This window comes from Mustela nigripes, chromosome 5, assembly GCF_022355385.1.
Source record: "Mustela nigripes isolate SB6536 chromosome 5, MUSNIG.SB6536, whole genome shotgun sequence".
Classification (NCBI taxonomy): Eukaryota; Metazoa; Chordata; class Mammalia; order Carnivora; family Mustelidae; genus Mustela; species Mustela nigripes.
Window position 1 is genome coordinate 31,308,054 of NC_081561.1, and position 26,296 is coordinate 31,334,349.

Below are 26,296 nucleotides of genomic sequence, written 5' to 3' on the forward strand. Positions count from 1 at the left end.
CCCCCCACCACTCGGGCTCCAGTCCAGCTCCTTGACCTGTGATATGGGGGCTGGAGAAGGCAATGGCGGCAGCCACGAAGATAGTGTCACCGATGCGGGGATGGAGCTGGACTCACACCCCAGGGCTTAGCCCACCTTACCGCTTGAAGCCCCGGCTGGTGGCGGGCGGGACCCAACTCCTCAGCCTGCCACCGCTGGGGAGTCTGTTTTGCACATGCTGGTGTTTGCAATCAGAAAGTTCAGCGGCCCTTCCAGTGTGCTTAAATTAGTCCCCATGAAAACCAAATCATTTCATTTGCAGAGAAGGGCTTAATTGCAAGGGGAAGGAGGCAAAGGGAATTCTGTTGCCTGTTTTCATTGAAGAAAATTGCCGTACTTTCCCCTGTCTCCTTCCTAAACAGAAGCGGCTCAGAAATTGGGCTGTAATCACCAGCGATACCTCTGTTCCCCTCGCTTCTCAGAGCTTGTTCAGGTCCTCTGCTCCCAAGCCCCTGCTCTGGACTGTCCCCACCTGCAGCCTGGTACCTGCAGGAGGCAGTCCCTCCACGGTGGCCAGCAGTCTCAGCACACTGCTGCTGCCCGGTTGAGGGGTGCGCCCTTGAGGTCCTGGGAGGCGTCAGCCCTGGATGCCCCAACTCTTGGCAGGAGAAAACATCCTGTCACTTCCTTTAGAAATCTTGGCCCATCTGCTCCAAGCCCCCACTCCAGGAGAGGAAGAGAGAGCCGCCTGGCGCCCTGGAGGAAGAGCAGACCGGGTGGAACAGCAAATGCAGAGGCTTGGCAGCCGTGGGCTTGGCAGCTGTGGGCCCCGGGCAAGGTGAGGGCAGCAAGCTGTGTGGCCAGAAAGCATAATGGGGGCAGGCATGTGGGCACGTCAGAGGAGCCTCCCAGAGCCATTTTGAGGTCCTGGCATAGTTTTACTGTTCTGGCAAACCCAGCACAGCTCAAAAAATTGTGAGTGGCTCCCATTGCTTTCTTTGGAGAAGGGAAGAGAGCAGGGCTGAGGACACAGGCTCTGGGCTGTTGTGCTTGGATTCAAACTGCAGCTCTGCTACTTGCCCGTCAACCCTTGCCTCAGTTTCCTCCAGCCCCCATAAAGGGGATAACAATAGCAACTACCGTGTGCGGTGTCGTGGCCCCACAGTGGGCTACGGCTCACTAGGAGCATGTCATGATGTTATCATGTGTTGGCTAATTTTACCATTTCTTTCTCAGTGACGTCCCTTGGTACAGGGATAAAGTGATTGATCTGCCTGAGGTCTCAGCCAATAAGGGACAGAGCCGGTCCTGAGGATGCTGAGTGCCTGCCTGCCTCGCACTGTTCAAGCCCCAGGTGGCATGCTACCCCCACCCCCCACTCATTCCCTCTGTCTCTTCCCTGGTGTACCACGAGCCCCTCTGTCCAGATTCTCTCCTTGTCTCTAGAGCTTTCTCTGGGGACAGGGTGGAGAAGCTAGCCTGACTGTCCCAGGAGGCCTGTTTGGAGCTGAGTTACTGTCTGACCACTCCCCTGCCCCTTCCCTTTGGTGGAGGCCAAGAGGATAATGGATTTGAAGTCCATAGGCCTGCTTCAACGCAGGGATTTGTGTGTGTGTATGTGTGTGTGTGTGTGTGTGTGTGTGTGTGAGGGAGAGAGAGAGAGAGAGAGAGAGACTCAAAGTCAATGGTGTATTAATTAAGGGGAACAGCTGCTACTGCAGTTCTTATGATAAGTCAGTGACAAATGGCTGTGTTTACCTTTCTTCTGAGCGGAGGCTCCGGAAGATGCCCTAGAGCTCCTGGGTGGATGTCCATGGCCGAGATTTGTGGGGTACAACCTCTCCCTCCTTCACCACCCACAAGCTTCTTTATCTGTGCCACCAAGCCCAAGGGGGCTGTTTGTCACTGAGGAAAGACAGGTCCGCGGCCTGGGGAGGCTTGGAAGGGAGTAGTCAGAGCCACGGAAGCTTCTCAGCAATGGCTCCCACTAAAAAAGAGGCCCCTGGATCCCATCCTCAGGCAAATCCCTCCACCCTGCCCTGTCCCTTGTGCAGTAAGAGCTGCTTGAAAGAGAAGCTTGGCCCTTCAAAGCAGAGGAGGGCTGCAGGGCCAGATCTGAGGCTGAGCGGCAGAGGACGCACCTCCGGGCCTTTGTGCCTGCGCTCAGTGCTCCAGAAAGCCAGGGGCCGGCTGGCAGGGGCCTTTTGTTATCTGGCTTATTTTGATCTTGCTGCCGCTCTCCAAACAGCCTCACAGAAATAGAACCGTGCATTAACTTCCTTCTCAGCTTAAGACGAAACAGGGGAGAGGGAAAAAGAATCTCTCCCTGAAAAACAGAAACGGAAAAGGTGGGCTTGTTTCTGTCTGGGTTGTGTTTCTGGGTGCTTTGATGGTCAGTTTCTCCACAGAATTTCCCGCAGATGGTGCTCCTGCACCAGCCACCACCTAGAAGTGGGCTGTTGTGGAGGGTGCAGCAGGGCCGACAGAGAAGGACGCCAACCCCCATGCCTGCAGCTCTTCCCCATACCCCACTGTGCCCTCTGGGTAGGGACTGTCTTGGCGGAGGGCGATGGGACCCCGGAAGCTCCGTGAACCCTTGCGCTGCAGACCCCCATATGCCCTGCGCCCTCCCTCCCAGACTGCCCCCGGGGCCTCCAGAGCAATGGAGGCCCAGACACTGGTCTGTGGCAGACATTCATCTCTGCCTCCTCAGAGAACACAGTCTGCAGACAAGGAGTCCCAACCAGCCTCACTCTGCTCTTCCTTCCTCTCCCTCCCAGGGCTGAGAGGGGCTGAGCACCACCCGGGAGTGTCTGGGGCCCTGCGGGGAAGCAGAAATGGGGCCGAGGATGAAGGTTCTACTGACCCTCGCCCCTTGCACACACTCACTGGGACCAGGTGGGCATGTTTTGAGCTCAGCCCGCCTGGTATGAAGGCCATGCAGAGTGATCATGGGGAAACTGAGGCTCTGGGAGGTTTGGGGGCTTGCCGGAGAGCCTGTTGGTGAAAAGGCTGGGTCCCACAGCGGGGTGGGGCCAGCCAGCCATGGGAGAAGGCTCAGGGCCCCTAGTCAGCCCACCCCACCCTCCTCTTCTGCTGACCTTTTGGCAAGCTGCCATCCCTTACAACGTCACTCTAGGGGGAGAAAGGGGGAGAACCATGGACAAGAAACACATCCATTTTTAATAAATAGTTTATTTATCCAATAGTTTCAACCCTGATATTGAAGCCTGTTGCAGTGTTATTCTTCTGGCTGGAGCCTGATTACGACTTTCTTTGCCACGGGGCTGGCACTCAGATTCCAGCCCCGCCGATCATCCAGATATCAGAGGAAATGAGAGAGTATTGCTCAAATGAGGGAGACTGGAGCTTTATTAGAGAAACAAAAAATACCAGAAAGACCGAAAGGGGGTGGTTGATGCCTTCTGGAGGCAGCTGTTTCGGCCCGCTTGCCCCTCTCCCGCCTGCTGCGGCTGAGAACATATGGGAACGCGGCTCTGCCGGAGAGGCTCCCCGCACTTAACTAATAAGGCCCCCCGCCAGGGCGGTTCTGGAGCCGGGCTCCGCGCCGAGGGCTGGCGGGCTGTGCTGGGGGGGCCGTGACGAAGGTCTGCAGCGGCGCATGCACGCTCCCTGGCGGCCAGCAGGGGGCAGCCGTGCGGCCGCCGCACAACGCGCGCCCCGCGCAGCTGGGGTCGGTGCCGCCAAGTTCTGGCTCCACTGCCTCCCCGTGGGGTGGCTGTGGTCGCCCTAAGACACGGTGACCGTCGCACACCGGAAGCGCGGCACTCCCAAAGTACCGGAATGCGCATCGTGGCCCCACACAGTGCCGTGGCTGCGGGGCTGGTCTAGAAGGAATACTCTGTGAGAAGCACCGCTGGAGTCCCGGAAGCCCGGCCCTGGGAGGCTGCCTCCGGCGGCCAGAGATGGTGGCAGCGGGCAGCCCTACCCTCCTGTCTGCTCTCAGGCCCCTGTGCCTGCTCCAGGTCCTCTCAGGAGGCCACCCTGGCAGCTCACTCCTCCTGACCTGAGGGTTCCGTGTGCCAGGACCTGGCATTTCTAGAGAGTTCTTCTACAGTACATGTTCTACTTTCTAGCACCTTACCCCTTCGGGATAAAACAGGCCCCACCCAGCTAGAGGACAGGCTTTCTCCCCTCACCCTTGAGCTCCCAGGTAACACCCTCTGAAGGCACATGGACCCAACTGCTCCCCAACCCCTGCCGCCCCAGCCTGCCGTCCCGACCCGCCTCCCAAAGGCACGATGCCCACCCTGCTGAGTGCTCGCCAGCGGTGGGAGAGCTGTAGCCCACCGAACTGCACACTTGCTCTGCAGGGTCTCACGGCTGCTCTTTCGTCTTTTCCCTGCATCAAAAACAAACCCTTCTCCCTTTTTCTGCCAGCAATCAGGGCAGAGAGGATCGGACCAACACAGAGGACAAGCTAGGCACTTGGCCTCTGGCTCTTCCCCACCGCTGCCCTTCAACGAAGCCCATGCTTTCCTACAAGCTGATCTCTGCAGAGTCTTATAGACAGACCTTTGGAACCGGAGTCGGGAGGAGGGTGAAAGTCAAGGCAAGTGTGAATTCAGCACTGGCAGGTCTGGTGGCCTTCTTGTGCCCCTGGAGGGGACTGGCCTGGGATAGGCCGACTGGGAACAGGCCCCCCTCCCCGCCTGGGATTTATCGCTCGGAGTCAGAGAAGGAAGAGGGCTTAGTCCATCTCCACACCAGCATATCTTCTCCAGCCACGCGGTGGGACTCTGTCTGGATTCGGGATTCATTGGACGCCAAGAACTCCACAGCCCGGTCCCAGACCCGCTTCATGCGCCTCCTGCAAAGAAAGGAGCCAGGCTCAGCAGGCCAGCAGCGCCCCGGGAGCTCCGTCTGGCACTGATCAGAGAAGCGAGTGGGCCTGTGTAAACCCTTTGTACAAACCGAGGCCAAAAATCCAGGAGCCCGGATGGAATTTATCTGTGGGAGGAAAAGGCGTCAGGTACTAACAGAACTCCTGCAGAGGAGAGAAATTTCTTGAGCCACAGAGAAATGATTCCTCAACCTTCTCTGCTCTAAAAGCATTCAATTAAAGGGAGCTGAAGGGAGCCAGAGGTGGCCAGAGTACCCCCAGGTGTCCGAGTGGGAAGGGGCTGTGCCGGCCTTGGCCAGCTCTTGCTGGGGCCTGTTCCTGCAGCAGCCCCGGTCAGGCGGCCCCCCACCAGTGCTGGCTGCATTTTAATGCCCCATGTGGGCCAATTAAAGAGTGGCCACTGGGCTGCTGAGCCCAAACTCCACAGTACTTTGGAGCACAGGAATGAGCTCAGCATCTAACTGGGGAGGCCAAGAAACCAGAGCTACTCCTGGAACCAGAGCTACCAGGCAGGGCCCCTTCTCTGTTGGCTCCCCGGGGACTTGCAATCCCTTGGACAGCCCCCTATAAACTCTTTCCCCTCCAGGCTAGACAGGAAGTTTCCAAGGCGGTCAGGGAGGGTTGCATTGACATCTTCTCTTTGAGTCCCTGTGTTTTGTCAGCTCTGCACACTACCTCCTCATGCCCCCTCACGTGGAGAGGGGCTAGGGGTACGTCCATGTGGGAGAAGGAGAGGTTCAGCCTGGGGGCGGACAAAGGAGCCTGAGGCGGCCTGTGGGTCAGGAGTTAGAGTGAGGGTGCCAGGGCTTTCTATCTCGGGGGTCAGTCCTGCCACCAACAACCCCTCGGACGGTTCAGCAGTCCCCAGTTGGCTGGTCTCACACCAGCCCTCCTTCTCAGGCTGCCCACGAACAGGTACTGATCGACGCCCTGCTAGCCAGCTGCTCTTAGCTCCCCTGCCTTCCTTGCCAGCCAGGCTCCCCAGCCCTCCTTCAGCCCCAAGGGCAGGCGCTCCTCTGCAGGGCCGAGGACAGTGGAGGGTTTGGCTGTGATGGCAGTGAGGGCTTGGCTACGCAAATCAGGGGCCCTGGGAGATAAATTGAGGGGCTGAGAGCCAACAGGGGGTGAGTCTCCTGGGGTTCACTGCCAGGGCTCAGTCCCCATGGACCGCCATTGCACCTGTGATCTCTGCATGGAGGCTGGGCAGCTCAGGCCCAAGACGAGCAGTGGTGGTGCTCTTGCTCTTACTCCCGTTGGTGTGCAGGCCCCACCGAACGGAAGGAAGCCCGAGAGCGTCAGGGCTGCCCTCGGAGGAGCGTTCTGGCTAGGCGCTGACTTAATGAGTGGTGAGGCCCTCTCCCGACACACCCGCGCCCCACTTCCCGAGGACCGGTCACTACCCCACAGCAGTTTCCTTATTCCCTCCCGGGAAGCAAGGCCAGGGACTTGGGCTTCTTCCTCACAGCCTCCCCGAGACCCAGGGGTGTGTGACCCATAGCAGGAGCTCAGTAAACATTTGTTGAGTAAATAAGGGGCTTCCCTTTGCAAGGCAGTGTTGTTATCTCCACTTTGGACGAGGAAACCGGCTTGGAGGGGCCATTACCCATGGCCACATGAGGACTCTGGGCAAGCCAGAAATTTGGTGGCAGCATGAAGGCACCAGGTGACATTGCCCCAGAGGGCCATGTGGCTGCCTTGTGCTCACACCAACAGCAAGCACTGGCCACTGCCGGGGTCCAGCTGCCCCTGCTCAGCTCCTGCCTGCACCTCCCCAAGGAGGAGGGGGGCCTGAAAGTTCTTAAAGCATCTTCACCTTTAAAAGGGGTCTTCAATGTTTTACTCTATCAATTCCTCTTGGGTTGCACAGAAACACCACCAGCAGCTGCATTTTCTTCAGCAAGTTCTTAGTCTCCAGGTGCCTCAGTTCCCTCCTCTGTAAGATGGGACACTCGCCGCCGTAACCTCCCATGGCTGCAGCAAGGAGTGAGTGAGCAGGGTGGTGTCTCCTGAGGGCCCAGGGCAGTGCCGGCTCCCAGTGAGCACTCAGCCAGTAAGGGCTCGGCACCCCCTGAGGGGATGGCGTCTGGTCCCACACCACAGCAAGCTCTGAGGAGGGCCCACAGCCTGGGCTAAAGTCGTGGCAGGCGCTGGGGACCCCATCCTCCAAAGCTATCCGTGCTGGGTTTTGTCAGGCTCCATCCAGCATCTGCGGCCCAGGCATGACCGTGGCCTGCTCCCCTTTCCCGTGCAGCTGTGCACCCTGGAAACTGACCCCAGCCACCACTGCAGAACCCTGCTCTCTGCTACAGGCATGCACATGTACATGTGCACGCGTCTGTGGGACGCACGTCACGGTATTTTAGGTAATGGGTCATGGTTCAAAATGTTTGCAAAACAATCTCCTCCTGGCTAGTGACTGATTCAAGAATATACAAGTCACCGGTTCCGGCCAGCAGGGCCTCAAGGAGCGTGTCACTTGCAGCTTCTGGGAATGTCTTCTGCCCATGAGAATGACCCGTCTCTCCCCTGCTGCCGTGACAAGGGAGATGTTGCCCCCACTGCGGCAGGCTACCATCTTGTGACCAGGGGGAACTCTACACCAGCTCACAGAGTCTGCGGAGGCGGGGACCATAAGCATCGCAGAGAAACGGAACCAGAGACCCGACTCTTCTGTTCCCAGTGTCCACAGGACTCTGGACCTCCACTCACAGAAACCCAGCCTGAGCCACCGCGGAGAAGAGGGTGCCAGTCACCCAGAGTCAGCCACCCAGAGTCAGTACAGACGCTCACAGGGGCTTGTTTCTTCCAGAAGCTTCTTTCAGAGCTGCGCTTGAGCAGTGGCCAGAGGTGGGCACAGCCCTCTCCCCGGTGCCCCTCGGGGCTGCACTGCCCGCCCCCAATAACTGACGCTCTGGGCCTCCTCCCATGGCACTCACCGGCTCTGTGGAGGGATGAGGGTGTCGCGCACGTGCAGGATGCCCACGTATGGGTAGCGCTCCATGTCCTGCTCCCAGTCCACGTAATGGTCCTGGACCACGTCTGCAGGGCAGGACAGAGGGCAGGACTGAGGGCAAGGACCTTCTGGCAGGTGCCAGGAGTCCTCTCCCTGGGGGCCACGCACCTATAATCTTCTTCACCATCTCATACATGGCTTGTTCCTCTTCTTCCAGCTTCCGCCACCGGTATTTCAGGAGGATCAGGAGCCCCCATAGGAAGGCCAAACCTATGAGGGAACACGGGCCCCATGACTCCGTCACATCCCTCCTGGCCGCTGAGCCAGTGGCCAGATCTCAGGGTGGGCCGGCCGCCATGCCGGAGGCGGTGGGGGAGCAGCACCAGGGTTCTGCCTGCATGCCTGCAGCGTGTCAGGCCCAGGCCACCCGCAGCAGACGTGGGCCGTGGAGGTGCAGGGGGTAGGCAGGCTATGAAGTGATCATGCTCCTCCCGCCGGCTGTCACCACAGAGGCCTCCCCAGCTGCCCAGATTGCGGCTCCTCCCAACCTCATTCCGGGCCTTTCATCTCCTCCCTTGTGAACTGGAACACGGCATTTCATACATATATACATGTGGGGCCCTTTGTATTCGGAGACACTGCTGTGGATAATGATGTCTGCACCCGGCGGCCTGAGGGAGGGAGCCGTGTGCACGCCCAGATGGCCTGAAACTTGTAACTCTGCCAGCTCTGCAGAGCGGCAGGTCCTGTGACTCGGCCTTTGGCCTTCAGAGACGCCCCGAGGTCTCTGCTCAAAGGCAGCCCCTGATGTCAGGCGACAGGACCTGTGTTCGGATTTGTAGCTCAGCCCCCTGGGCCTTTCCCGCTTTCATCGGGTACCTAGAGCTCCCAAGGAGATGTTTACATTGTTCAGGGAATAAAATTAGGCCAAGGTCCTGCTGCGCCTTCTCCTCCTTTGAAAGGCTTGCCCTCTGAGGCCCTGGAGGGTTGTCGGGAGATGATGCTGGGCTCCCGCCCCGGGCCAGGCTTCCCCCCACCACTCCGACCCCGGGGACCCTGATCGTCCTGACCCTGATCAAGGATATTTTCCAGTTACCCTCATGCTCCTGCCACCAATCTCTAAAGATGACCTAGAGCAGAGGCTGACTTGTTCATCTCCTCTGTTTTATTACACAGACCTTAGGTTCACTAGATAGAAATGAACTCTCAGGGCCTGGGTTTCTAGAACTCATCACTCATGCCTAGGAGCGTCCCTGAGCCTGGGCTCTGGGGAGGTGCTGTGTGAGCAGTCCCCACAGCAAGGATGGGCTGGGGTGGGGGAAGAAGGGCAGCCGAGGACTTACACCAGAAGAAGATGAGCACATTGGTGACCGCGGTGAACAGGGCGCGGCTCAGGCGGCAGCCCACACCCATGCGGGGGCGGGCAGACTCCAGGCAGACCACTTTGTCCACAGTCGTCACCAACTCCGATGGATCTTCCCCCTTCAACCTGAAACAGGACATGGGGCTGCAAAGACGTTCCCAAGCTCCCAAGAGCCCTGGGATCAGCCCTACTTTAGAGCAGATAGAGAAAAAAGGAGGAGCTTTGAGGCCTCTACTTGCTTATAAAATTGACTTAGTATCCTGGCTGCATGCTTTCCAGAAATTTCCCACGTTGGCTACTTAGAAAGAATAAAGCTTTAAAGACGGCAGCAGGCTTGAACCCCTACCGCTAAAGTGAAGTCCCCCTCTGTCGGGTCTTTTGACAGCCCCTCTCAGCATGTGGAAGATTAAACTGTAAATTGGATTCCCACCTCCCAGCACAGAGAAATGGAAATGTTTACTGAATTGCTGGCTTTGCACTGCATGGCAGGAACTGAGAGTCTGGGAGGGTGTGCTTTTCCTCGGTGACGGTGACGGGGATAAGAAGGCACATAGGCTGCTTAAGAGTAAAGATGGGGTGCTGTGAGGCTCAGGGAAGGACAAGCAAAGGATTCTCCGAGGCCAGGCCCCGGCCCCATCACCTCCAGCCTGGCCCCTAAGAGGTGATGTTGGGATGTGTGGGGATGCCCACGCCTGCACCTTCTTCCGGCTAGTTGACAATCCCGCGCTCCAGACCACACAAGGGAATGCCCAGTCTCTGAAGCGGTCCAGTACCTCACGACCCACTCTGAGCACCGGTCATCTGAGCTGGGCTTGGACACTCTCCTGACAGCCTTCCCCCAATGTGAAAGGGTGAGTGCCATCATTCTTCTATGCTGGCAGCTTTGGTGAGTGCTGCGGAGGATAAAATCCATATTCTCTCCTTCCCTGTTCCTAACACAAAATCACTCAGCCACTCAGGGAAGCTTTTTTTTTTTTTTTAAGCCAATGAATTTTAATCGTGCCCTGCATCCAGTGAGCAAGCTTTAGGTTGAGCTGCCCAAGGGGCTTCTGGTGGAGGCGAGGCCGATAGAATTAGTAGTCTGGGTGGGTTAGAATGGAAGGGAACAAAACCCTAGAGTGTATTTGAATATCAGGAGCTGTGGCCTGAACAGAGACTCCACAAACCCTGGAAAGCGAGAGGGAGCCGGATGGGGGTAGTGTGGCTGGTGCGCCCCTCCCCCACAGGCTGACCAGCCAGCTGGGGCTTCTCAGGAGGAAGAGGGGGCTTGCCATCTCTACTAACAGAGTTCCGCAGAGACAGAAATGAGGTCGAACTGCCCAGTCAGAATAAAATTCAGTATTTCCTTTTGCAATGTCCATGCTGAGTAAAAACCAACAGACAGAAATGTTTCATCTAGGAAGGAAAACTAGCAGCGGACAAAAGGAAGTGCAGAAAAATGCCTTCTCCAGCAACCCTATGGAGCTGGTAAATGCAAGGGGCGCAGAGTGAGTTACTTGAAACGCTTAGCTAGAACACTTGGCTCACAACCCAACACCTGGATTTTGTGTCTTATCTTCAAATGGCTCTTTATGCTGCTGGCCCCTGCCCCACCCCCAACCCCCACTGCCCTGGCCCCAGTGCTGCTTCTTTCCATTGCCCCGCTGCAGGCTTAGCCCACAAGGACTCAGCAGGGAGACCTGCCTCCAACTTCCGCCCTGAGACACATCTGTGAGTGCTCAGCAGCCGGCCAATGGGTAAGGACCATGGCCGCAGGGGCCTGTGGCAGTGTCGCCACCCTGTGAGGCCCCGCCCACACTCACCAGATGCCCACGTCTTTGTTACTGCTCAGTATCCAGGTCAGTGCGGCTTCAAACTTGGCGGAGGAGTTGCCAGTCACATTCTGTGGGAGGGAACAGGAGATTAGTGCTGTGTCTGGGCGGATCAGCTGGAACATTATTCTCCTCCTGGATTAAGGAGGCCTTCTCCCGTGTCCTCTGCAGGCCCCAAAGCCCCGTTCTGCTAAATGCACAATAAAGTGGCAGGTGGAAATCTGGCCGATGAGAGCCAAGAAAGAGCTCTACTGGGAGGAGTCGATGCAGAAGCACACAAGAAAGCAATGTAGGCCTGAGGTAGCCAAGACCACAGCATCTTCTCAAGGACCAAAGTGTGAGGCCAGAGAACTGGCAGCTCATCTTGGGGAAAATAAAAAAAAGGGGAAGGAGGGTGGGGGCGGGGTAGGGTGGGAGGCCGGTGGCCAGTCCCTGCTCCGCTCTGGGCCTCAGTTTCCTCATCTGGGAAATGACAAGGAGCTAGGTGACCCTTAAAGTTTCTGCTGGCCCCCAAGTTCCAGAATTCTATCAAACTGGGGCCAGGCCAACAGTCCAACAGACCCTGAGCAAACTACACAGCGAACATAAAGTTAAGAGCGGATAGGCAGAGTGCAGCTCCGTAAAGCTGCTGGGAAGGAAAGAAAAGTGGGGAGCAAGTAACAGGGCCCCTGGAAAGAGGCAGCAGGCCGGCTCACAGCCCACCTTGGACCAGTCACCCCTGCTGCTGCCCAAACTGAAAGTAGCCTAACACTCAGAACTAACTTTAAGGAAAAAAAAAAAAAAAAAAAGGGAAAACAAAAAAGCCAAAAAGCAAACACAAAACAAAAAGGGAAAAAAAAAAGCAGGGCTTGCAAGATCAGTACAAAAGCACGAGGACCTCTCGGGAATGGGTAAGCACCGCAGCCTACTTACTGCTAGGTACTCCTGGGCTTCCATTACAGGAATGCATTTGCTTTTTAGCTTCTCTGGATTTCCACATTCAAAATTACCTAGGAGGAGAAAACACACATTCAAACACAAAGAAGAGGTGGAAAAAAAATTATTCGGAAACGGCCTAAAAAAACTGCAGCGAGAATCAAGCCATCAGCTCTGATGGGGAGCATGTGGCCCCGCGACTCCAGCTTCCGTGGGGCATCTTCACTCCGCAGCAAGATCAAAAGCCACTTAGCTTGGATCGATTCCAGATCATTAAAACCTGACCTGCAAAGCAGTGCGGTGATTTGCATTAAATGACTAAAAAGCTGCCCAATCCTAAGGTCTGTTTGCAATTGATCCCTAAAAGGATCAGACAGATAGCTTTGGAAGGTACCAGAATGGCACTATAAATAAACGCAACCTGGGAGAAAAGAAAGGCTGGGAAGCCGTAGGCACTGCAGGGATTCTGACCGTGACACAGGCAGGTGACCTGGTTGAGGGGTTCTGGGGATGTATGTCCAAATGCCCCACAGAGAAAAAGGGTGTCTCTGTGCTGGGCAGTGGGGCCTCAGTGTGGAGCCCCAAGGTGCTGTTCCCATCTGAGCACCCTAGGTGACCAGCTCCCACCTAGGAGGAAGCCCACCCAGGGACATCTCCTTGGAAAAACCTCTGGCCTGTAGGGGAATCCTGTTGAACCAAATTACTCTGGACTTGGGGGCCTGCCACAGTCACTGGCTCTCGACAGCCCACTACCGCCCACCCACCACGTGCTGCTTCCCGCGGGTCACCAGGCTCCTTGAGAGCAGGGACAGCACATGGTGCACCTGCACAAGACCCTGAAGCCACAAACTCTTAACCTGGTGCCGCCTAGGGGCCATGGAGGGCCAGTCTGTGTGCTGGGGGAGGAAGTGGCTGAGGATTCTCAAAAATCTTGAGAATGAACTACAGCTTATCCCTCTAATGCCGAAGTTGATTTTGACTTTAGGGGACCCCTGAGATCAAGTTGGCTTCACCTACCCTGCCCTGATCGCCCTGCCCCGCTTAAGCCTGCCTGGATCATGGCCATGGTCTCCTAATTGGTTTCCTCCTCTCCCCCTTCCCATCCATGTCTTATCAACAGGAGTTTAAAATGATTCTGCTTAAATGGCACTACTACCCCTGAGCTGCTGTCGCCTTGGCATTCCTGGCTCCTGGCTCCTAGCACCTCTCTCCCCTGCTTGAAGGCCTCCCTGGCGTTCACTGCCTACGGAGATCAAGCACCCGTGGCCTGCCGTCCACAACTGGGCCCAGCTGACCTTTCCAAACTCCATCCCTTGTTTCTCCTTCCCCTGTGAGGCCAGCTGCTTCCATCCCTGCCCCCGTCATTTCCTGCCTCTCTGGCTCTGCCTTGCTCCCCACATACATAGAATCAACCTTCCTTGGGCTTCAGGGCCTGGTACAGACACCACCTCCCCTGTGCCACTTTCCTGACTGCTCTGGCTAAAAGGCAACATGCCTCCTGGAACTTCTGGCCTCTCGGTTCTCATCCAGTCATGCCTCATAACAGCCAGTGGTCAGGGACGTAGGTGGTGTGTCTCTTCTACTAGACCAGAAGCAGCCTGTTAGCTGCAAAGGCCAGCACAAGGCTCTGCTTACAGGTGATCTGTGGGGGTGGTGGGGTGGGTATAGCCTGGTAGAGCCCTCATTCCCCGACAATGAGACCCTAGGGTTGCCCCTGACTTGTCAGAGGACAGAGGGCTTATCAGAGGACAAGAGGCACTAGGCTCCCTGATGGCATAAGCCAGGACCATAGTCAGAGGGCAGGAAGGAGAAATGTCTACCAGCATCCACAGCTTAAGACAGAGTTTCTCTACTTTATACCCTGGAGGTCTTCTGAAAATGCAGACTTTGATTCATAGGTTTGGGATGGGTCCTCAGAGTCTGCATTTCCATCCAGTAACCTCCTGAGTGATTTGACTGGTTCCCGGACCACAACTGAGTCACAAAGGTCTACAATACCCTCTTGGGCCAGAATTTATATTCCAAGCACTTGGGCCGCAGAGAAAGGCCCCTGAGGCCTACGGTGCTGTGAGCTCCCACTCCTATTGCTCCTCCTCCAAGCTCCCAGATGCCTCTCTGCCCATCACCAGTCTCCTGCCGTTCAGGAGGAAGGTGGTGGCAGAGCTCGGGCCAGTAAGACTGGCCCCAAGGGCTGAGGGCCCAGTACAGGCCCATCTAGCCTCAATTCCCTAGCAACAACTTTAGAAAAGGCCCCACAGGTCAGAGGTGTCTCTGGAACATCTCGTAAGACTGAATAGCTCCATCTGGTTCTTGTGCCAAATATATTTCACCGGGGGCATAAGCTTTGGTCATTACCTATGTTTTTAGCAAATGATTCTTAGAGGTGTGGGGACGGGTTATCTCTGGCCTCAGAGAACAATTTTCTAAATAAAACAGTAGGGGAGCCTTCCGAATGGATGACTTTTTAGGGGGTATTCATGGGGGTGCTGAAAATGCCCTCTCCTAGAGTACAGGACTTCCTTTTCATTTTGTTAAAAAAAAAAAAAAAGACCCAAGACTACTTGGTGGGATAGGAAGATGGTTTCTGAGACAATAAAGGACTTATCCAAGGTCCTCCAGCCAGATGGGGTAAATGGGACCAGAAGTGACCCCGGGGCCCTGGCAAGCTGGATGGACTTGAGTGTGACTAGCCTACCTTGCCGACCCCTGGCCCCTGCACAGGCCTCTCCTCCTGGCCTGGCCAGCCACCTGGTACAGGGAGGCCCTCCAAGTCAACAGACCTGCACTGAGGAGACCTAGGGCGTGCCACGCCCCCTCCAAGGCAACATGAATGCCCCAGACCTCAGGTAGTGGGCATCCGGAGAAAGCAGAAAGGCTTGGGGCCAGGAGCCCTGGGACCCTTCCAGGGGATATGAGAACCAACTGTAGGCTGAAAGGAGATGTGACTGAGTGGAAAAGTGGGGAAGGCAAGGCGTGGTTTTGCAGGATATCTTCCGGGAGACATCTGGCATCTTAGCCGCCTGCCAGCCAGCCCCCACTCAGCTGCTGAGGGTGAGAGCCCACCACCCTGGGGCTCTGAGAGAGGCACTCACCGGCTTGGATGGCCAGAAAATTGTAGAGCTCATGCAGCAGCTCCAGCAAGGCCGCCTTCTGCTTGGCCTGACAGAACTGGAAGAGCACAGGACAAGCAGTCAGCAGAGGGGTGATGGCCGGGGGGGCTCTGTCTATCTGGCTAGGCCTCCTTGTCTGTACTGTCAAGGGCTGAGCAGCCCGGAACCCCGCAAAACCCACATTCTCCAAAGGATGGGTAAGTATCTGGTTAACCATAAAAGCTGAGGGAGAGCTAAAAGCAGCCCTGGTTACTGTCTAAGAGGCACCCCCGGCCTCTGTCCTGTAACTCTCCTCGGAATGAAGGCCATGAGGTTGCGGGAAGATGTGGTCAGGCCTCCGTGGTGGGCCAGGCAAATGCCACACTACCACGGTCTCGTCCCTCTTTGGGCCATTCCCGTCTGTTTTTGGAGAGCCAGCTGTCTTCGTTCCGCCCATAAATCATCTACTGTATGCATGAGCTGCAGCAAAGGCCTCATCCTAGACATCCAGATTCTAGACTGGAACTGTGATATCTCTAGGCATCTTGAAACGGGGGAACGAAAGTCACCCGTATGAGGACATGGGCACGGGAATACAGGCACACCTAGCTCTCCTGCACCCGCAGCTGAATTGAACCCATTTTGCTAGGCTGCTAGCTTGAGAATATTTAAACGGAAGGCTGCTGTCCTTGAGAATGAATGACAGGCCACGGGCTGTCAAGAGTCTGCTCCGACTCCTCACCACAATCCTGACCGCACCCCAATTTCTCAGATGAAGAGCTCAAGGTTTAGAGACCTGCTAGGACCCCAAGATCCCACAGATACCAAGTGCTGCAGCCAGTCACCTCTAAGCCTGCCGCCCCCTGTAGACCTCCCCTGGGGTGTCATTGGCCAGGGCGCCTGACTGACACCGAGGGCCAGGGCTTGGGGCCTGGCATGACAACTGCCGGAGGAACCACAATAATATCCTTCTTGGACTCACTTGTGGCCCTCATCTGCAATGTGCGGGGCTTGGTTTCTCATAGTCTCAGAGGCCAAGATATGTAACCTCGTGTTGCTTAAAGACCCAAAAGCCTTTACAGGGTACAAAATGGCAATACCAAGATTTACAAGTATGACCATGAACATTCTAAGACAACTCCCAAGTCTGTAAGTGGAATCAGGTACCCAAGATACCTTTTAAAGACGAATGAGACGGGAAATGTTGATGATAGAAAATGTAACTGAATATACACAGAGATTCCAATTCTATAAACATACGTACGCAGACAGGTGAGAGGGGGAAGGAAACGCCCCCAAAATGTCAAAGGTGATTTATTATCTCTTGGTGGCAGATTCATGGCTGATTTTGTCACACTTTTCAAATTTTCTACACTAAACATCTCTTACTGTCACAACCAGAAAGAAAGAAAGAAATAAAGAAAGAAAGAAAAAGAAAAAAACCCACAAAAGGACAACAAAAGTGGTCACAATGAGCTCTGTTCCAAACTCACCGACATTTAGGCAAAGCAGGGCTCACACCACCTAAAGGGAACAGGACAGAAGGCACCAGACCACGAGACGGCCTGCCTGAGATAGCACACCCACTCCCAGCCTGTCCACACGTTTTCAGCAGCACAAAGGCAGAAAGAAAAACGCTAAGTGTCATCGTTGGCTGAGAAGGGAAAGAACATGTATATCTATAACTCCAGTGCCCATCTGGGTTCTGGGGGAGCCTGAGAGTCGCACAAAGAATGAAACTTTCAGCAAGAGCCTCACCAAAGCCAAGAAGCGCCTCCCAGTTCCTGTGTCCGCCCTTCACAAAGACCAAGAGCATCCTGTGAAATCTCAGCTCAGTGGCGCCTGCTGACGATGCCAGACCCTGCTCTCGGATGCTCAGAGGTTGTAAGTCCCCAGTCTGCTCACTGGGCACGTTTTTAGCAAGGCCCTGGATTGTGCCTGTCGGGGCTCACTCAACTGGGGTGAAGAACCAAGAGACAGAAACCAGAGAAATCTTACAGACTTGTTGCCCATTTTCTGCTTTCGGGGTTCAGAATTCTAGTGTTCCGTCTGGCCACTACCTATTTTTCCGGGCCACTTCCTGTAATCGCCAACTGTGGTTTGCACAACACGAGGGAGCTGAAACTTAAGACGAATCTGTTTTCCCAAAACAACTGAGAAGAGGCAAAGATACTTGGTGGATGAACGCAATAAATGAATGTTAACAACAAAACAACCCTTAATGCACAGCAGAAGCCAAAGAAGAGATGAAACCTATTATCTGCCCCAGGCCACCCCTTCAGTGACATGGGTAAGAGAGTGAACACATGACCAGATGGACCCCAGCCGCTGGGCTGCTAGACGTGGAGACTGAGGCCTCCAGAGAAGCCTGGCACTGCACACTTAATAATTAGACTACTAAGTCATGCCCTCTGGCAGCAAAAGGCTCCTCCTGGTAGGATTTATGACCTGAAAATTTACTGCCTCCTATCTTCCCTAGACTATCACCAGTGCCAGCATCCCAGCTCCCGGCTAATGCTAGGGGCATGAGTCATAAATGGATGGGGCTGCTCGCCTTCCCCAAATATTATTTGTAGGGAACATTAAAGCTTCATAAAACAAATCTATAGAACTGGGAGGACTCATTCTACTTCAGATATATTTAAAACAACCTCCCCCCATCCCATGATGTTTCAAATCCGAACGGCACCCGTCAGTCAGCCACAGACGCACTACCAGAGGGCATATGGACCTGAGAAGCCAGCCTCCGGGTGCTTAAAACCATCAGCCCCCACCTTCTGCATCCCCCTAGATTGACTCAGGCAGAAGATCAAAGTCCCCAGCGCCGTGATTGATGGGAGAGCTTCCATAACAAGCCCAGGGTTGGATCCTGGGAGTTCAATTTTCTCTGTTTCAAATACTCCTTCGCCTGCCACAATTGAGTCTGACACAAACACCACAGAACACGATGTGATTCTGGTACATTACAGGAAGCACTCCTGAAAATGAGCCTATTATGATCTTTTTCGGGGCCAGCTTACCTCCTGGCAGAGGCTAACATCCTTGGGAGGAATAACAAAAGCTTAGAGGAACGCAGACTCACCTTATCTGTTTTGCTCTCACAGTCCACTGGCAATAATTTCACTGAGACCAAGAAAAGAAACACAGAGGAAATTAAACGTGTGGGTGGAGGAAAAGACTGCAAGAAAGGGACCAGTCTCAAAATTCAGGGGAAGTAAAACATTACCAACATAAGGGTGGGGATCAGGAAGGTGTCATCTAAGTGGCGGCATTTTTAAAACACAGACAGTAACACGTAAGAGTTTCCCAATCCTGGATTAGGAATGAGGATGAGGGCAGCTAGGTCCAAGTCCTAGCCGGAAATGATGAGCCACAGGCTCTTGGGTAACTCAACCACTCTGAATCTCCGTTTCATTTGTAAAATGGGATCGATAAAGCTTCCCCTGCTTAACTCAGGGAGTTAACCTCCAACAAGTCAATATACATGATGGTTTTGTAAATTGCCAACAGTGATATGTTGAACAGGGATTAGTACCATCATGGGAGGGGCGCTCCAGGTAAATTTCAGTATATATCCAAGAGCTGTGGTCTTAAAGCCTCTCCAGCAGTAAGTATGACAGTAGACTCACTGTTGTGGTACCAGTACAGTCCCACGACACTCCGGGGTCTGCTTAATTTCTTTAGCAGGTGGATAAACTGCTCTCAGAGCCAAGAAATTATTTGGGTGTGTGCACAAGTCTGGTATCCCCGTGAGCCCACAGACTCGTTCGTATACCCAAACACCCATCTGCTGCAAGAGCTAAGACACAATTTAGCTTCTCCCTCCATCTTGGCTGTTCCTACCAGGCGTGAAGAGATGTGGCCTTGGCCTGAGGCTGGGAGCAGGATTAATCACGATGCTTTCCAAAGAATATAAAAAACTGGTGCACTCACAATGTCACTTTATACTTAGACTTTAAATTTATACACTTTACCCTTTAAATTTATAAAGAAATGATGTCTATGTTGTTTTCTGTTAGACTAAAGCCCAACGTTACCCAAGAGGCAAATTTCCCTTTTAAGAAACATACCAATCCTCAACTCTTCAGGAAGCATACTGTATCCTGCAGACCACTTATTGGCATGTCTAGTCACTGAAGTGTGGACAGCAGCATGGCTGGGAACATGAACCCTCTCTGCACACACTCCAGGAGGATAATGCAAGCAAGGATAAATGCCTCCATTTATATCGGTTTAAACTCTTCTGGTGCTGCAAAGCTGGGAACCCAACCAGATCTGATCTGTGGGCAGTGAAACCTGGGGTGCCTTCAAATGGGCACTAACGTGTGAATGAGCAAGAGATCCAAGTTAAGAAAGAACGAAAAACGAATGGGGGTGGACCTGTCTGTTGGATAGGGGTGTGGTTTTCTCTAGATGGGGGAAAACCAGAGGTTGAGGTGGAAGTGACTAGGAATGAAGACTGCTTCCAGCACGTGGTTGAAAGGGAGGTTGGCAGGGAGGGTTAAGGCAGAAAATGAGAACAGCAGAGAGTGAAGACAGAAATTACTGCGGGAACTCCAGCCCTCTTCTCCCACAGCGGGAGGAAGGAGAGTCAGGGTCTGGAGGTAAGAAGACAGCCAGAGGCATCCGACAAGGCCCCAGGAATGTGCAGCCTGGCGCTGGGAGGACCGGGTGGCCGTTCTGGTGGACACTCGCGCGCCCGGGGCCCTCCCCTGCGCCGGCCCGGGACGTACTGTTGTCCTCCGCCTCCTGCGGAGCCGAGGGTTTGCCCATCTTCACCCAAAGGATGCCCAGGAAGACGACCAGCAGCCCCAGGCTGGCCCAGAACAGGAGCCGGGACAGGTAGCGCTCCAGCCGCCGTCCCGCTTCGGGCCGGGCCCGCGCCGCTCCGGCCGGGCCAGTTCGCGCCGCCCGCGAGCCGGGGCGCGGGTCCGCGCCTAGGAGGGCTGAGGGTGGCCGTGCTGGGGTCGGGGTCGGGGTCGAGGCCCACCAGCGACGAACTCCGTGGCCCGGCGCGGCCCTGTCGAGCGGCCGGGCGTCCTCGTCCTCCTCGGAACTGCCCCGGACCGAGGTGCGGCGCCTGAGCGGCGCAGGGCGGGCGGGGTAGGCAAGGCCGCGGCTCCCGGACCAGGGAGCCGCGGAGGCCCCAACATCGCCGTAGGCCCCGGAGGTCGCGTAGGCCGAGCCCGAGACCGACGAAGAGAGCCAGGGCTCCGCTCGCAGGGAGGCCGCGGCGGGCCGTGCTCGTAGCGGCGCCTCCTCCCGCAGCCGGGCCTCCTGCCGCAGCCGCTCCTCGCCCCGCAGCCGGGCCTCCTCCCGCAGCCGCTCCTCGCCGCGCAGCCGGGCCTCGCCCCGCAGGCGGCGCAGCTTGTTGCGGTAGACGTCCCGGGTGGTGTCGGTGATGGGTCCTGGCTGGAAGCCCAGGGCCTGCAGCTCCCGCCGCAGCTCCAGGTCCGACAGGCCGGCCATGGCCAGGACGCCGCCCCCCACCCGCCCCCGGCGCGCACCGCACCCGGAACTGCTCCCGCCGCGGCCGCGGCGGAGCAGGCGGGGCCCCGCGCCATGATGGGAAGGTCTGTCTGGGTCGCCATGTTGAGAAGGTCCGCCTCTGCCTGATTGCCGGCCATGATGAGGGGGTCAGAGTCGGCCTTTTTGGCCGCCATGTTGGGGAGGTCCGAGGATTTTTTTTTTTTTCTTCCCCCCCTCCTTCTTCCTTTTTTCTTTCCCCTCCTTGCTCAGTCCGTCTCCTCCGGAAGACCGATCAGGGTTTCTTTCCAAATATTCCGCCCCATGCGCGGTCCCTTGCCCTTGGTAGGCATTCAGCAAAGTGTTGATGAATTGCCTAATGGTGAAATAATGGATGAATTGCTTAATGGTGATAAGCGCCAGTGGAGTATGAGGAGATGGGATTCTTTGCCTCTGTCTGTGCTTGGGGAAGGGCTTTGTTTGGCCGTGAGCTAGATGCCGGAAATGTTCTGAGACCCTGTCCGACTTCAGGTCGAGGGCGGTAGGCCTCCGTGGTGTTTTCCTAGGAGTTCGCTCTGGGGTGGAGCTCCGAGGGGATGTAGGCCCTGTCCCAGGTCCTCTGCCCCAGGTCCATGCCACGGGCCTCAAGGAGGCAGAAGACCCAAATGCCCTTGGGCTTGAGTGGGCAGTACAGGCTTCTGGGAGGAGCCCGTATGTGTGGGTAGTGGGATTTTTCACAAGAGATGGGTAGAGGAAGACCCCCGAGACACAGTCTTGTATCACTTGCGAGTTTAGGCTGGGGACTCCCAAATCCTACCGGCGCCACTTTCAGATGTGTGATCACATCCAATTAACATTTATAGTCTGCTGGCCAATAAAGTTGGTAGGGCAGTTATGAGGATTAGAAGAGGTAATTTGTATGAGAGGTTCAAACAGTGCCTGATAGGCCTCCTAAGTGGTGGTGGTGTTGTTTTTTAAATTTATTTTTTATTTATTTTCAGCATAACAATATTCATTATTTTTTCACCACACCTAGTGCTCCATGCAATCTGTGCCCTCTGTAATACCCGCCCCCCCCACCGGCCCCCGCCACTTCAAACCCCTCAGATTGTTTTTTAGAGTCCATAGTCTTTCATGGCTCCTAAGTGTTTATACTTAATCCCGCTCTCTGCAGGGGCAGCTTAGGGGTGGGGAGGGCCGTTTTAGAACCTCCCATAGGGCACCCTATTTGATTACAGGAAGTGAGAGGCCCCTAAGGGAAGCATGGGGGAGTGGTGACAAATGGAAACTGAGCTATGGCTCACAGCCTCCTATTTGTCTCCCTACCCTCTTTGTAAGCCTTCCACATCCTTCTCCAGCTTCCTGTCCCAGACGTTTGTGGCTGCCCTTGGCCTCCCAGGTACCATGCCACTGCTACCCTTCCAATGAGGTTCCCCCCTTCCCCACCCGTGGCCCAGCCCCCGCCTTGTGTGTCCCTATTCCTTCCCTGGGTCCTGGGCAAGGCCCCTCCGCCAGTGGTTTGCATCTCTGCCACTGCCACTTGCTGTCCCACCGGGGTAGTCCTACACTGGCCACAGTTGCTGGGAAAATTACAGCCTCTGCTGTCGGGCTTCCATTGTTAGCCTCCCCATCTCCCCCAACTTAGCTGTTCCCATGTGGTGCAATTTTTCTCACCAAGTGTTGTTTTCCTTTTCTCTGCCTGTGTTTGCACGGACTGCCATGAATTTGATATAGTGATTGCCTAACACATACACCACATAATAGTATTTTATTTCTTTCTGAAGCACTGTTTGCATGACAAATGAGTTGGTAACATTTGTGCAGCTCCTTGCAGCTGTGCAGTTCAATATATAAGGAACGAGCCTTTCGGCATCAATACTGGCCCCGTGTATTCTAAGAGGGCTTGAATCTGATGCTTAAACAAAGTGAACATTCTGGCACTTTGCAGAGTTATGGTCTGTTTCATCACAATGGATCCCAGGACGATTTAAAAATATGTCCTGAACTGGAGCCGCCCCCAGCAGTGGTCCCCAGTGTGGGCTTTGTCAAGCCAGGCTTGGGTTTGGGGCTGCTGCTGTTGATATACCGACCTAGGGCCCAGTGACCCCCACCCGCCAAGCCTGTTGTCTTCCCTCTAGCCTGGAACCCATCATATCCTCAGGCGTAGCTTTCTGTCCCCCTGCGGTCCATCCTCTGTCTCCGTGGGGCTTCTAGAAGTTCCTGGATATCTCGCTGTGTCCAACGGGCCTTTGGGCTCATGTGCCCCCCCCCCCCCAGGGTGTTTGCCAATCAGTGCTCCCATGCAATGCCTGCCTCCCCCGCACCCCCTACCCTCCACCCCTGGAAGAATCCTCACCGTTGGATGGAGAAAAGTCAATCAGAAAAACCCTCACAAGGCAATCGTCCCTCTCAGGTCTGGGGCCTTTCCATGTACCCTGCCCTGGAAAGGTCCGGTTCCAGTCTGTTCCAGTCCTGGCCCTTCCATGGATTGATAGCCCCCTGGTCGCCCTCCACCCACATCGTCTGCCAGGACGCCTTCACCTGCTCCTTGCTGCACCCCCACAGTTTCTTCACTGCCCCTGGCATCTTCCTGGCCTCAGGCTCAGCCCTCGTCCTCTTCCAGCACCACTGCCTTGTGTTGGGAGCCACCCTGGAGGTTCATGAGAGCCTTCTCAGAGTTTGCCTCCTGGGTCGAGTATGAGAACGCATATTTTAAAGCAAAGGGCAATATTGCAAAGTCAGCGGCTGCCCTGCATGCCCCCCTTTCTCCTCACTTTCTTGTGGGTTTTTTTTTTTTTTTTTTTGGTGAGCAGCTCAGGCTGCAGGCGGTCTTCCTGATTTATTAAAGGCAGAAGAGGAAAAGCAGGCTCCAGTGTCCAAAATCTACTTAGTAACCACATCCACACATTTAGCAGAGGTGAGGGGCCTCTAGGAGAAGGCTCTGGATTCCCAGAGGGCCGGCACACTGCCGGCCATCCTGCTGACCTCTCTCTGTCTCAGCAGAGCCTTAGAATAACAACAGCCATAAATCTTTTAGTGGGTTCCATTCGCCTTCTCCTCCTGCAAAGAGCCTTGCACACATTTATCAGGTCCTTAGAGACCCTGGGGGACCATGGCCTCATCCTTGACCCACCCCCTTGCCAGCCTTGTGCATTTCTCTGGGCTTGCTTGGAACCGCATCATGGGTGGTATCACACCGTGGAACAGTGGGGTGCTGGCAGAGTGTGATTGAAAAGTGGGGGACAAAGTGGGTGCCCTCTGGGCTCAGGTCTTGACAGGAATGGTCCCAGCACAGCCCAGCTTCCGGCTGCCTTATCTCAGTGCCCCCCGGGGAAGAGGAGAGCTACCTTTCATCCCTCCAGGTTAGTGAGGCGGCAAATATTGTCACAGAGAAACGCCAGAACAGGTATAATGGACAGTCCGGTTGGCTGCTTTTCACAATCAGCTGAAAATATAACAAAACTCTCATTCTTTTGGCCACACTTTGATACCTGTGGGTAAAAGTTCCCTTAGCGGCATGGAATATGTTCCCCGATGTCAATAACGAATTGTGTATGAAGAAAAATGTAATGCTTTCAGAACATTTTCTTTTGGGCTTTGTCCATGATTAGATTATACAAAATTACAGAGTACAGATATCAGGCAATTACTCTTTGCTTTTAACTATTCAATTTCATGGCAAATCCACGTAGCTCGGTAATTATAAAATCATACCGATGTGGTTACCGAGAAAATACCTCATCATCTCCATCTTGTGAAGCGAGGCTCAGGTTGCCCTATAATTACCCGTGGTCCTGTTAAGTGTAAAGTACATTCCAGACGAAGAGGGATAATCTGTAACTCTCCGTAATTGCCAGTTTTCTGGCGAGATTCTTGCAGAATTCACGGGATGAACCTCAGTTAAGATGTGAGGAAGATCGCGGTCCTCTCCTGCCTGGTTCCTCTGGGCACTTTCCCCTTTCCCATCCCTGCTCCTGGCTGTGAAGAGCTTTAACCAAAAGCGGATCTCTCTTTCTTTCTCTTTTGTGAAAATAGGGTCATTTTTGTCTCGGCTCAACTCACACTATCTTCCCCTATCCCTCCCTCCCCACCCCCCATTTTAATTTCTTCCAGGGCTCTGCATGTCCAGTAAGCAATCGAGTCTGCTGTCCTGGAAACTGGAGGAACTCATTGGAGAAAAAGAATTATTTGAACCGATTGTGAGAAATTGAACAGCGGCAGGAGGAGAAGGAGAGAAGAAAGGAGCGGACACATCCAACCAGGCAGCTGGGGCACTGTGCATACAGATGGAGGTGGTGGCTGGGTCCCTGTTGCGGCTCATTACTGAGAAGCACATCAGAGGCCACTGGGTGAGGGTCAGGGAGAACCTGGCTGCCACGCTGAGCTTTGAACAGGGCTGTTCTGCAGAAGGAACCCCACCCTCGTGCCACCTAAGTGCTGTGGCTGCGGAACCAATTCCGTTTTCAGAAATGCAGATTGCCTTTGGCACAACCACCTAGAGCTCTTGTTTCCTTCTTGTTACCTATTTCAACGCTGCTCTCCAACCCCAGGATCTTAAGGAAAATTCCCCTCACGCGGGCGGTGGGCGCGGGGGCGTGGGGGCTCGGAGGCTGGGGCAGGGGGAGTGGGAGTGGTGAGCGCCCCCATCTGGTGATGGGGGAAAGTAGTCTCATATAGCGACAGATCTGAGCAGAGAGGAAAAGACACAAAAGCTGTGTTTTCTGCCTTAGAAAGAGGACAGTGAGCATTTGGTCTGCTTTTTGGAGTGGCTTCCGTGGAATGATGTGAATGACACGGCGGAGCTCCGAAGGGCCAGGAGGGGTCTTGGATCCAGTTCTTCCCAATGGCATACTTTGTAGATTTCCCTGCCTTTCTTCCTCCTTTTCCTCCCCTGCCCTGTGCAGCCCTCTCCCCGTTTATAACAGGGTGTCTTGGCAGCATTTCCCATAAACCTGCAGCTGCACTTGGGCTGATCAGTACATGCATGGGAAATTGTAGGACTGGGTGGTGTAAAGGGTCTGGGTTCCCTGGAAGGTTCAGGTGTCCCTCAGCAGCAGTCACAGCGCACCAAAAGTGTCCATTCTAAGGGTTGGTTTTGTCTGGTCCCGCTAACTACCAACTGTGGCTAAGCTCCCGCGATGACTGTGGTGGGTGGAAATGCCGAAGGGGCAGCATGTCTAATTGCTGGTTACCTATGGATAGCGGGAGCTGTGGTTCCTATACAGCCCCAGTTTATAAATAAATGAACATTCATTAATGCAAAATGAAATCAGAATGATATTTCCCATCCAGTTTTGTTTAGAAGGCAGAAATAAGTGTGTTGACGGTGGAATTTTGCTGTGGATGCTGGAGCGTAGAGTCACAAGATGATAGTAATAATAGTGATTTGCTGGTGCCTGTCCCCCGATCTCAAGGCACATATTACCACCTTGCATTTGCAAAGGCTCATTGAGGTTAGAGGGCTAGCTGGAAGTTACACAGCAAGGGGTTGAGTGCAGAAGTCTCACAACTCTCTGGCCCATTAGACCTCGAGCTTGCCCATACACAGAAAGTAGACCAACAAGGGTTCAGGAGACCTGAGTTCCGGTCCTTGCTCTGCCACTGGCTGGTGTGTGTGGGCAGAAAATGCCATCTTTTCTCAGCGGCACAGATCTTCCAGTTCCGTGGGTCTTACTTCATATTTGAACATAGAATTTATCAAAGGCACACATTTTGCTCCTGTACGTACCACCACTTACGGCCCATTCCAAATTTATCCCCCCACCCCCTTTATATGACCCGAGTTTAACCTTCCAAAATTAAAATATTAAATAAAAGAGTCATTTCTGTGTATTTCCTGCTTTATTTGCCAGATGG

General features: G+C 54.7%; 1 protein-coding gene and 1 long non-coding RNA gene across 2 annotated transcripts; one reads left to right on the forward strand and one right to left on the reverse strand.

Moving 5' to 3' along the window:
• Positions 1-3,333: 3,333 nt before the first annotated feature.
• LEMD2 (LEM domain nuclear envelope protein 2) lies at positions 3,334-20,486 on the reverse strand. Its single transcript, XM_059400047.1, has 9 exons — positions 19,708-20,486; positions 18,057-18,097; positions 14,978-15,053; positions 11,883-11,959; positions 10,962-11,041; positions 9,140-9,285; positions 7,965-8,066; positions 7,780-7,882; positions 3,334-4,810 (listed from the first exon to the last, which is right to left on the reverse strand). Exons 1-9 carry the CDS (start codon positions 20,441-20,443, stop codon positions 4,660-4,662), a joined length of 1,512 nt encoding a protein of 503 aa, XP_059256030.1. The 5' UTR covers positions 20,444-20,486; the 3' UTR covers positions 3,334-4,659.
• Positions 18,105-26,270, forward strand: LOC132017894 (uncharacterized). The gene is made up of 2 exons (XR_009404411.1): positions 18,105-19,578; positions 24,554-26,270. It is a non-coding gene; the product is annotated as an uncharacterized LOC132017894 (long non-coding RNA).
• The last annotated feature ends 26 nt before the right edge of the window (positions 26,271-26,296 follow it).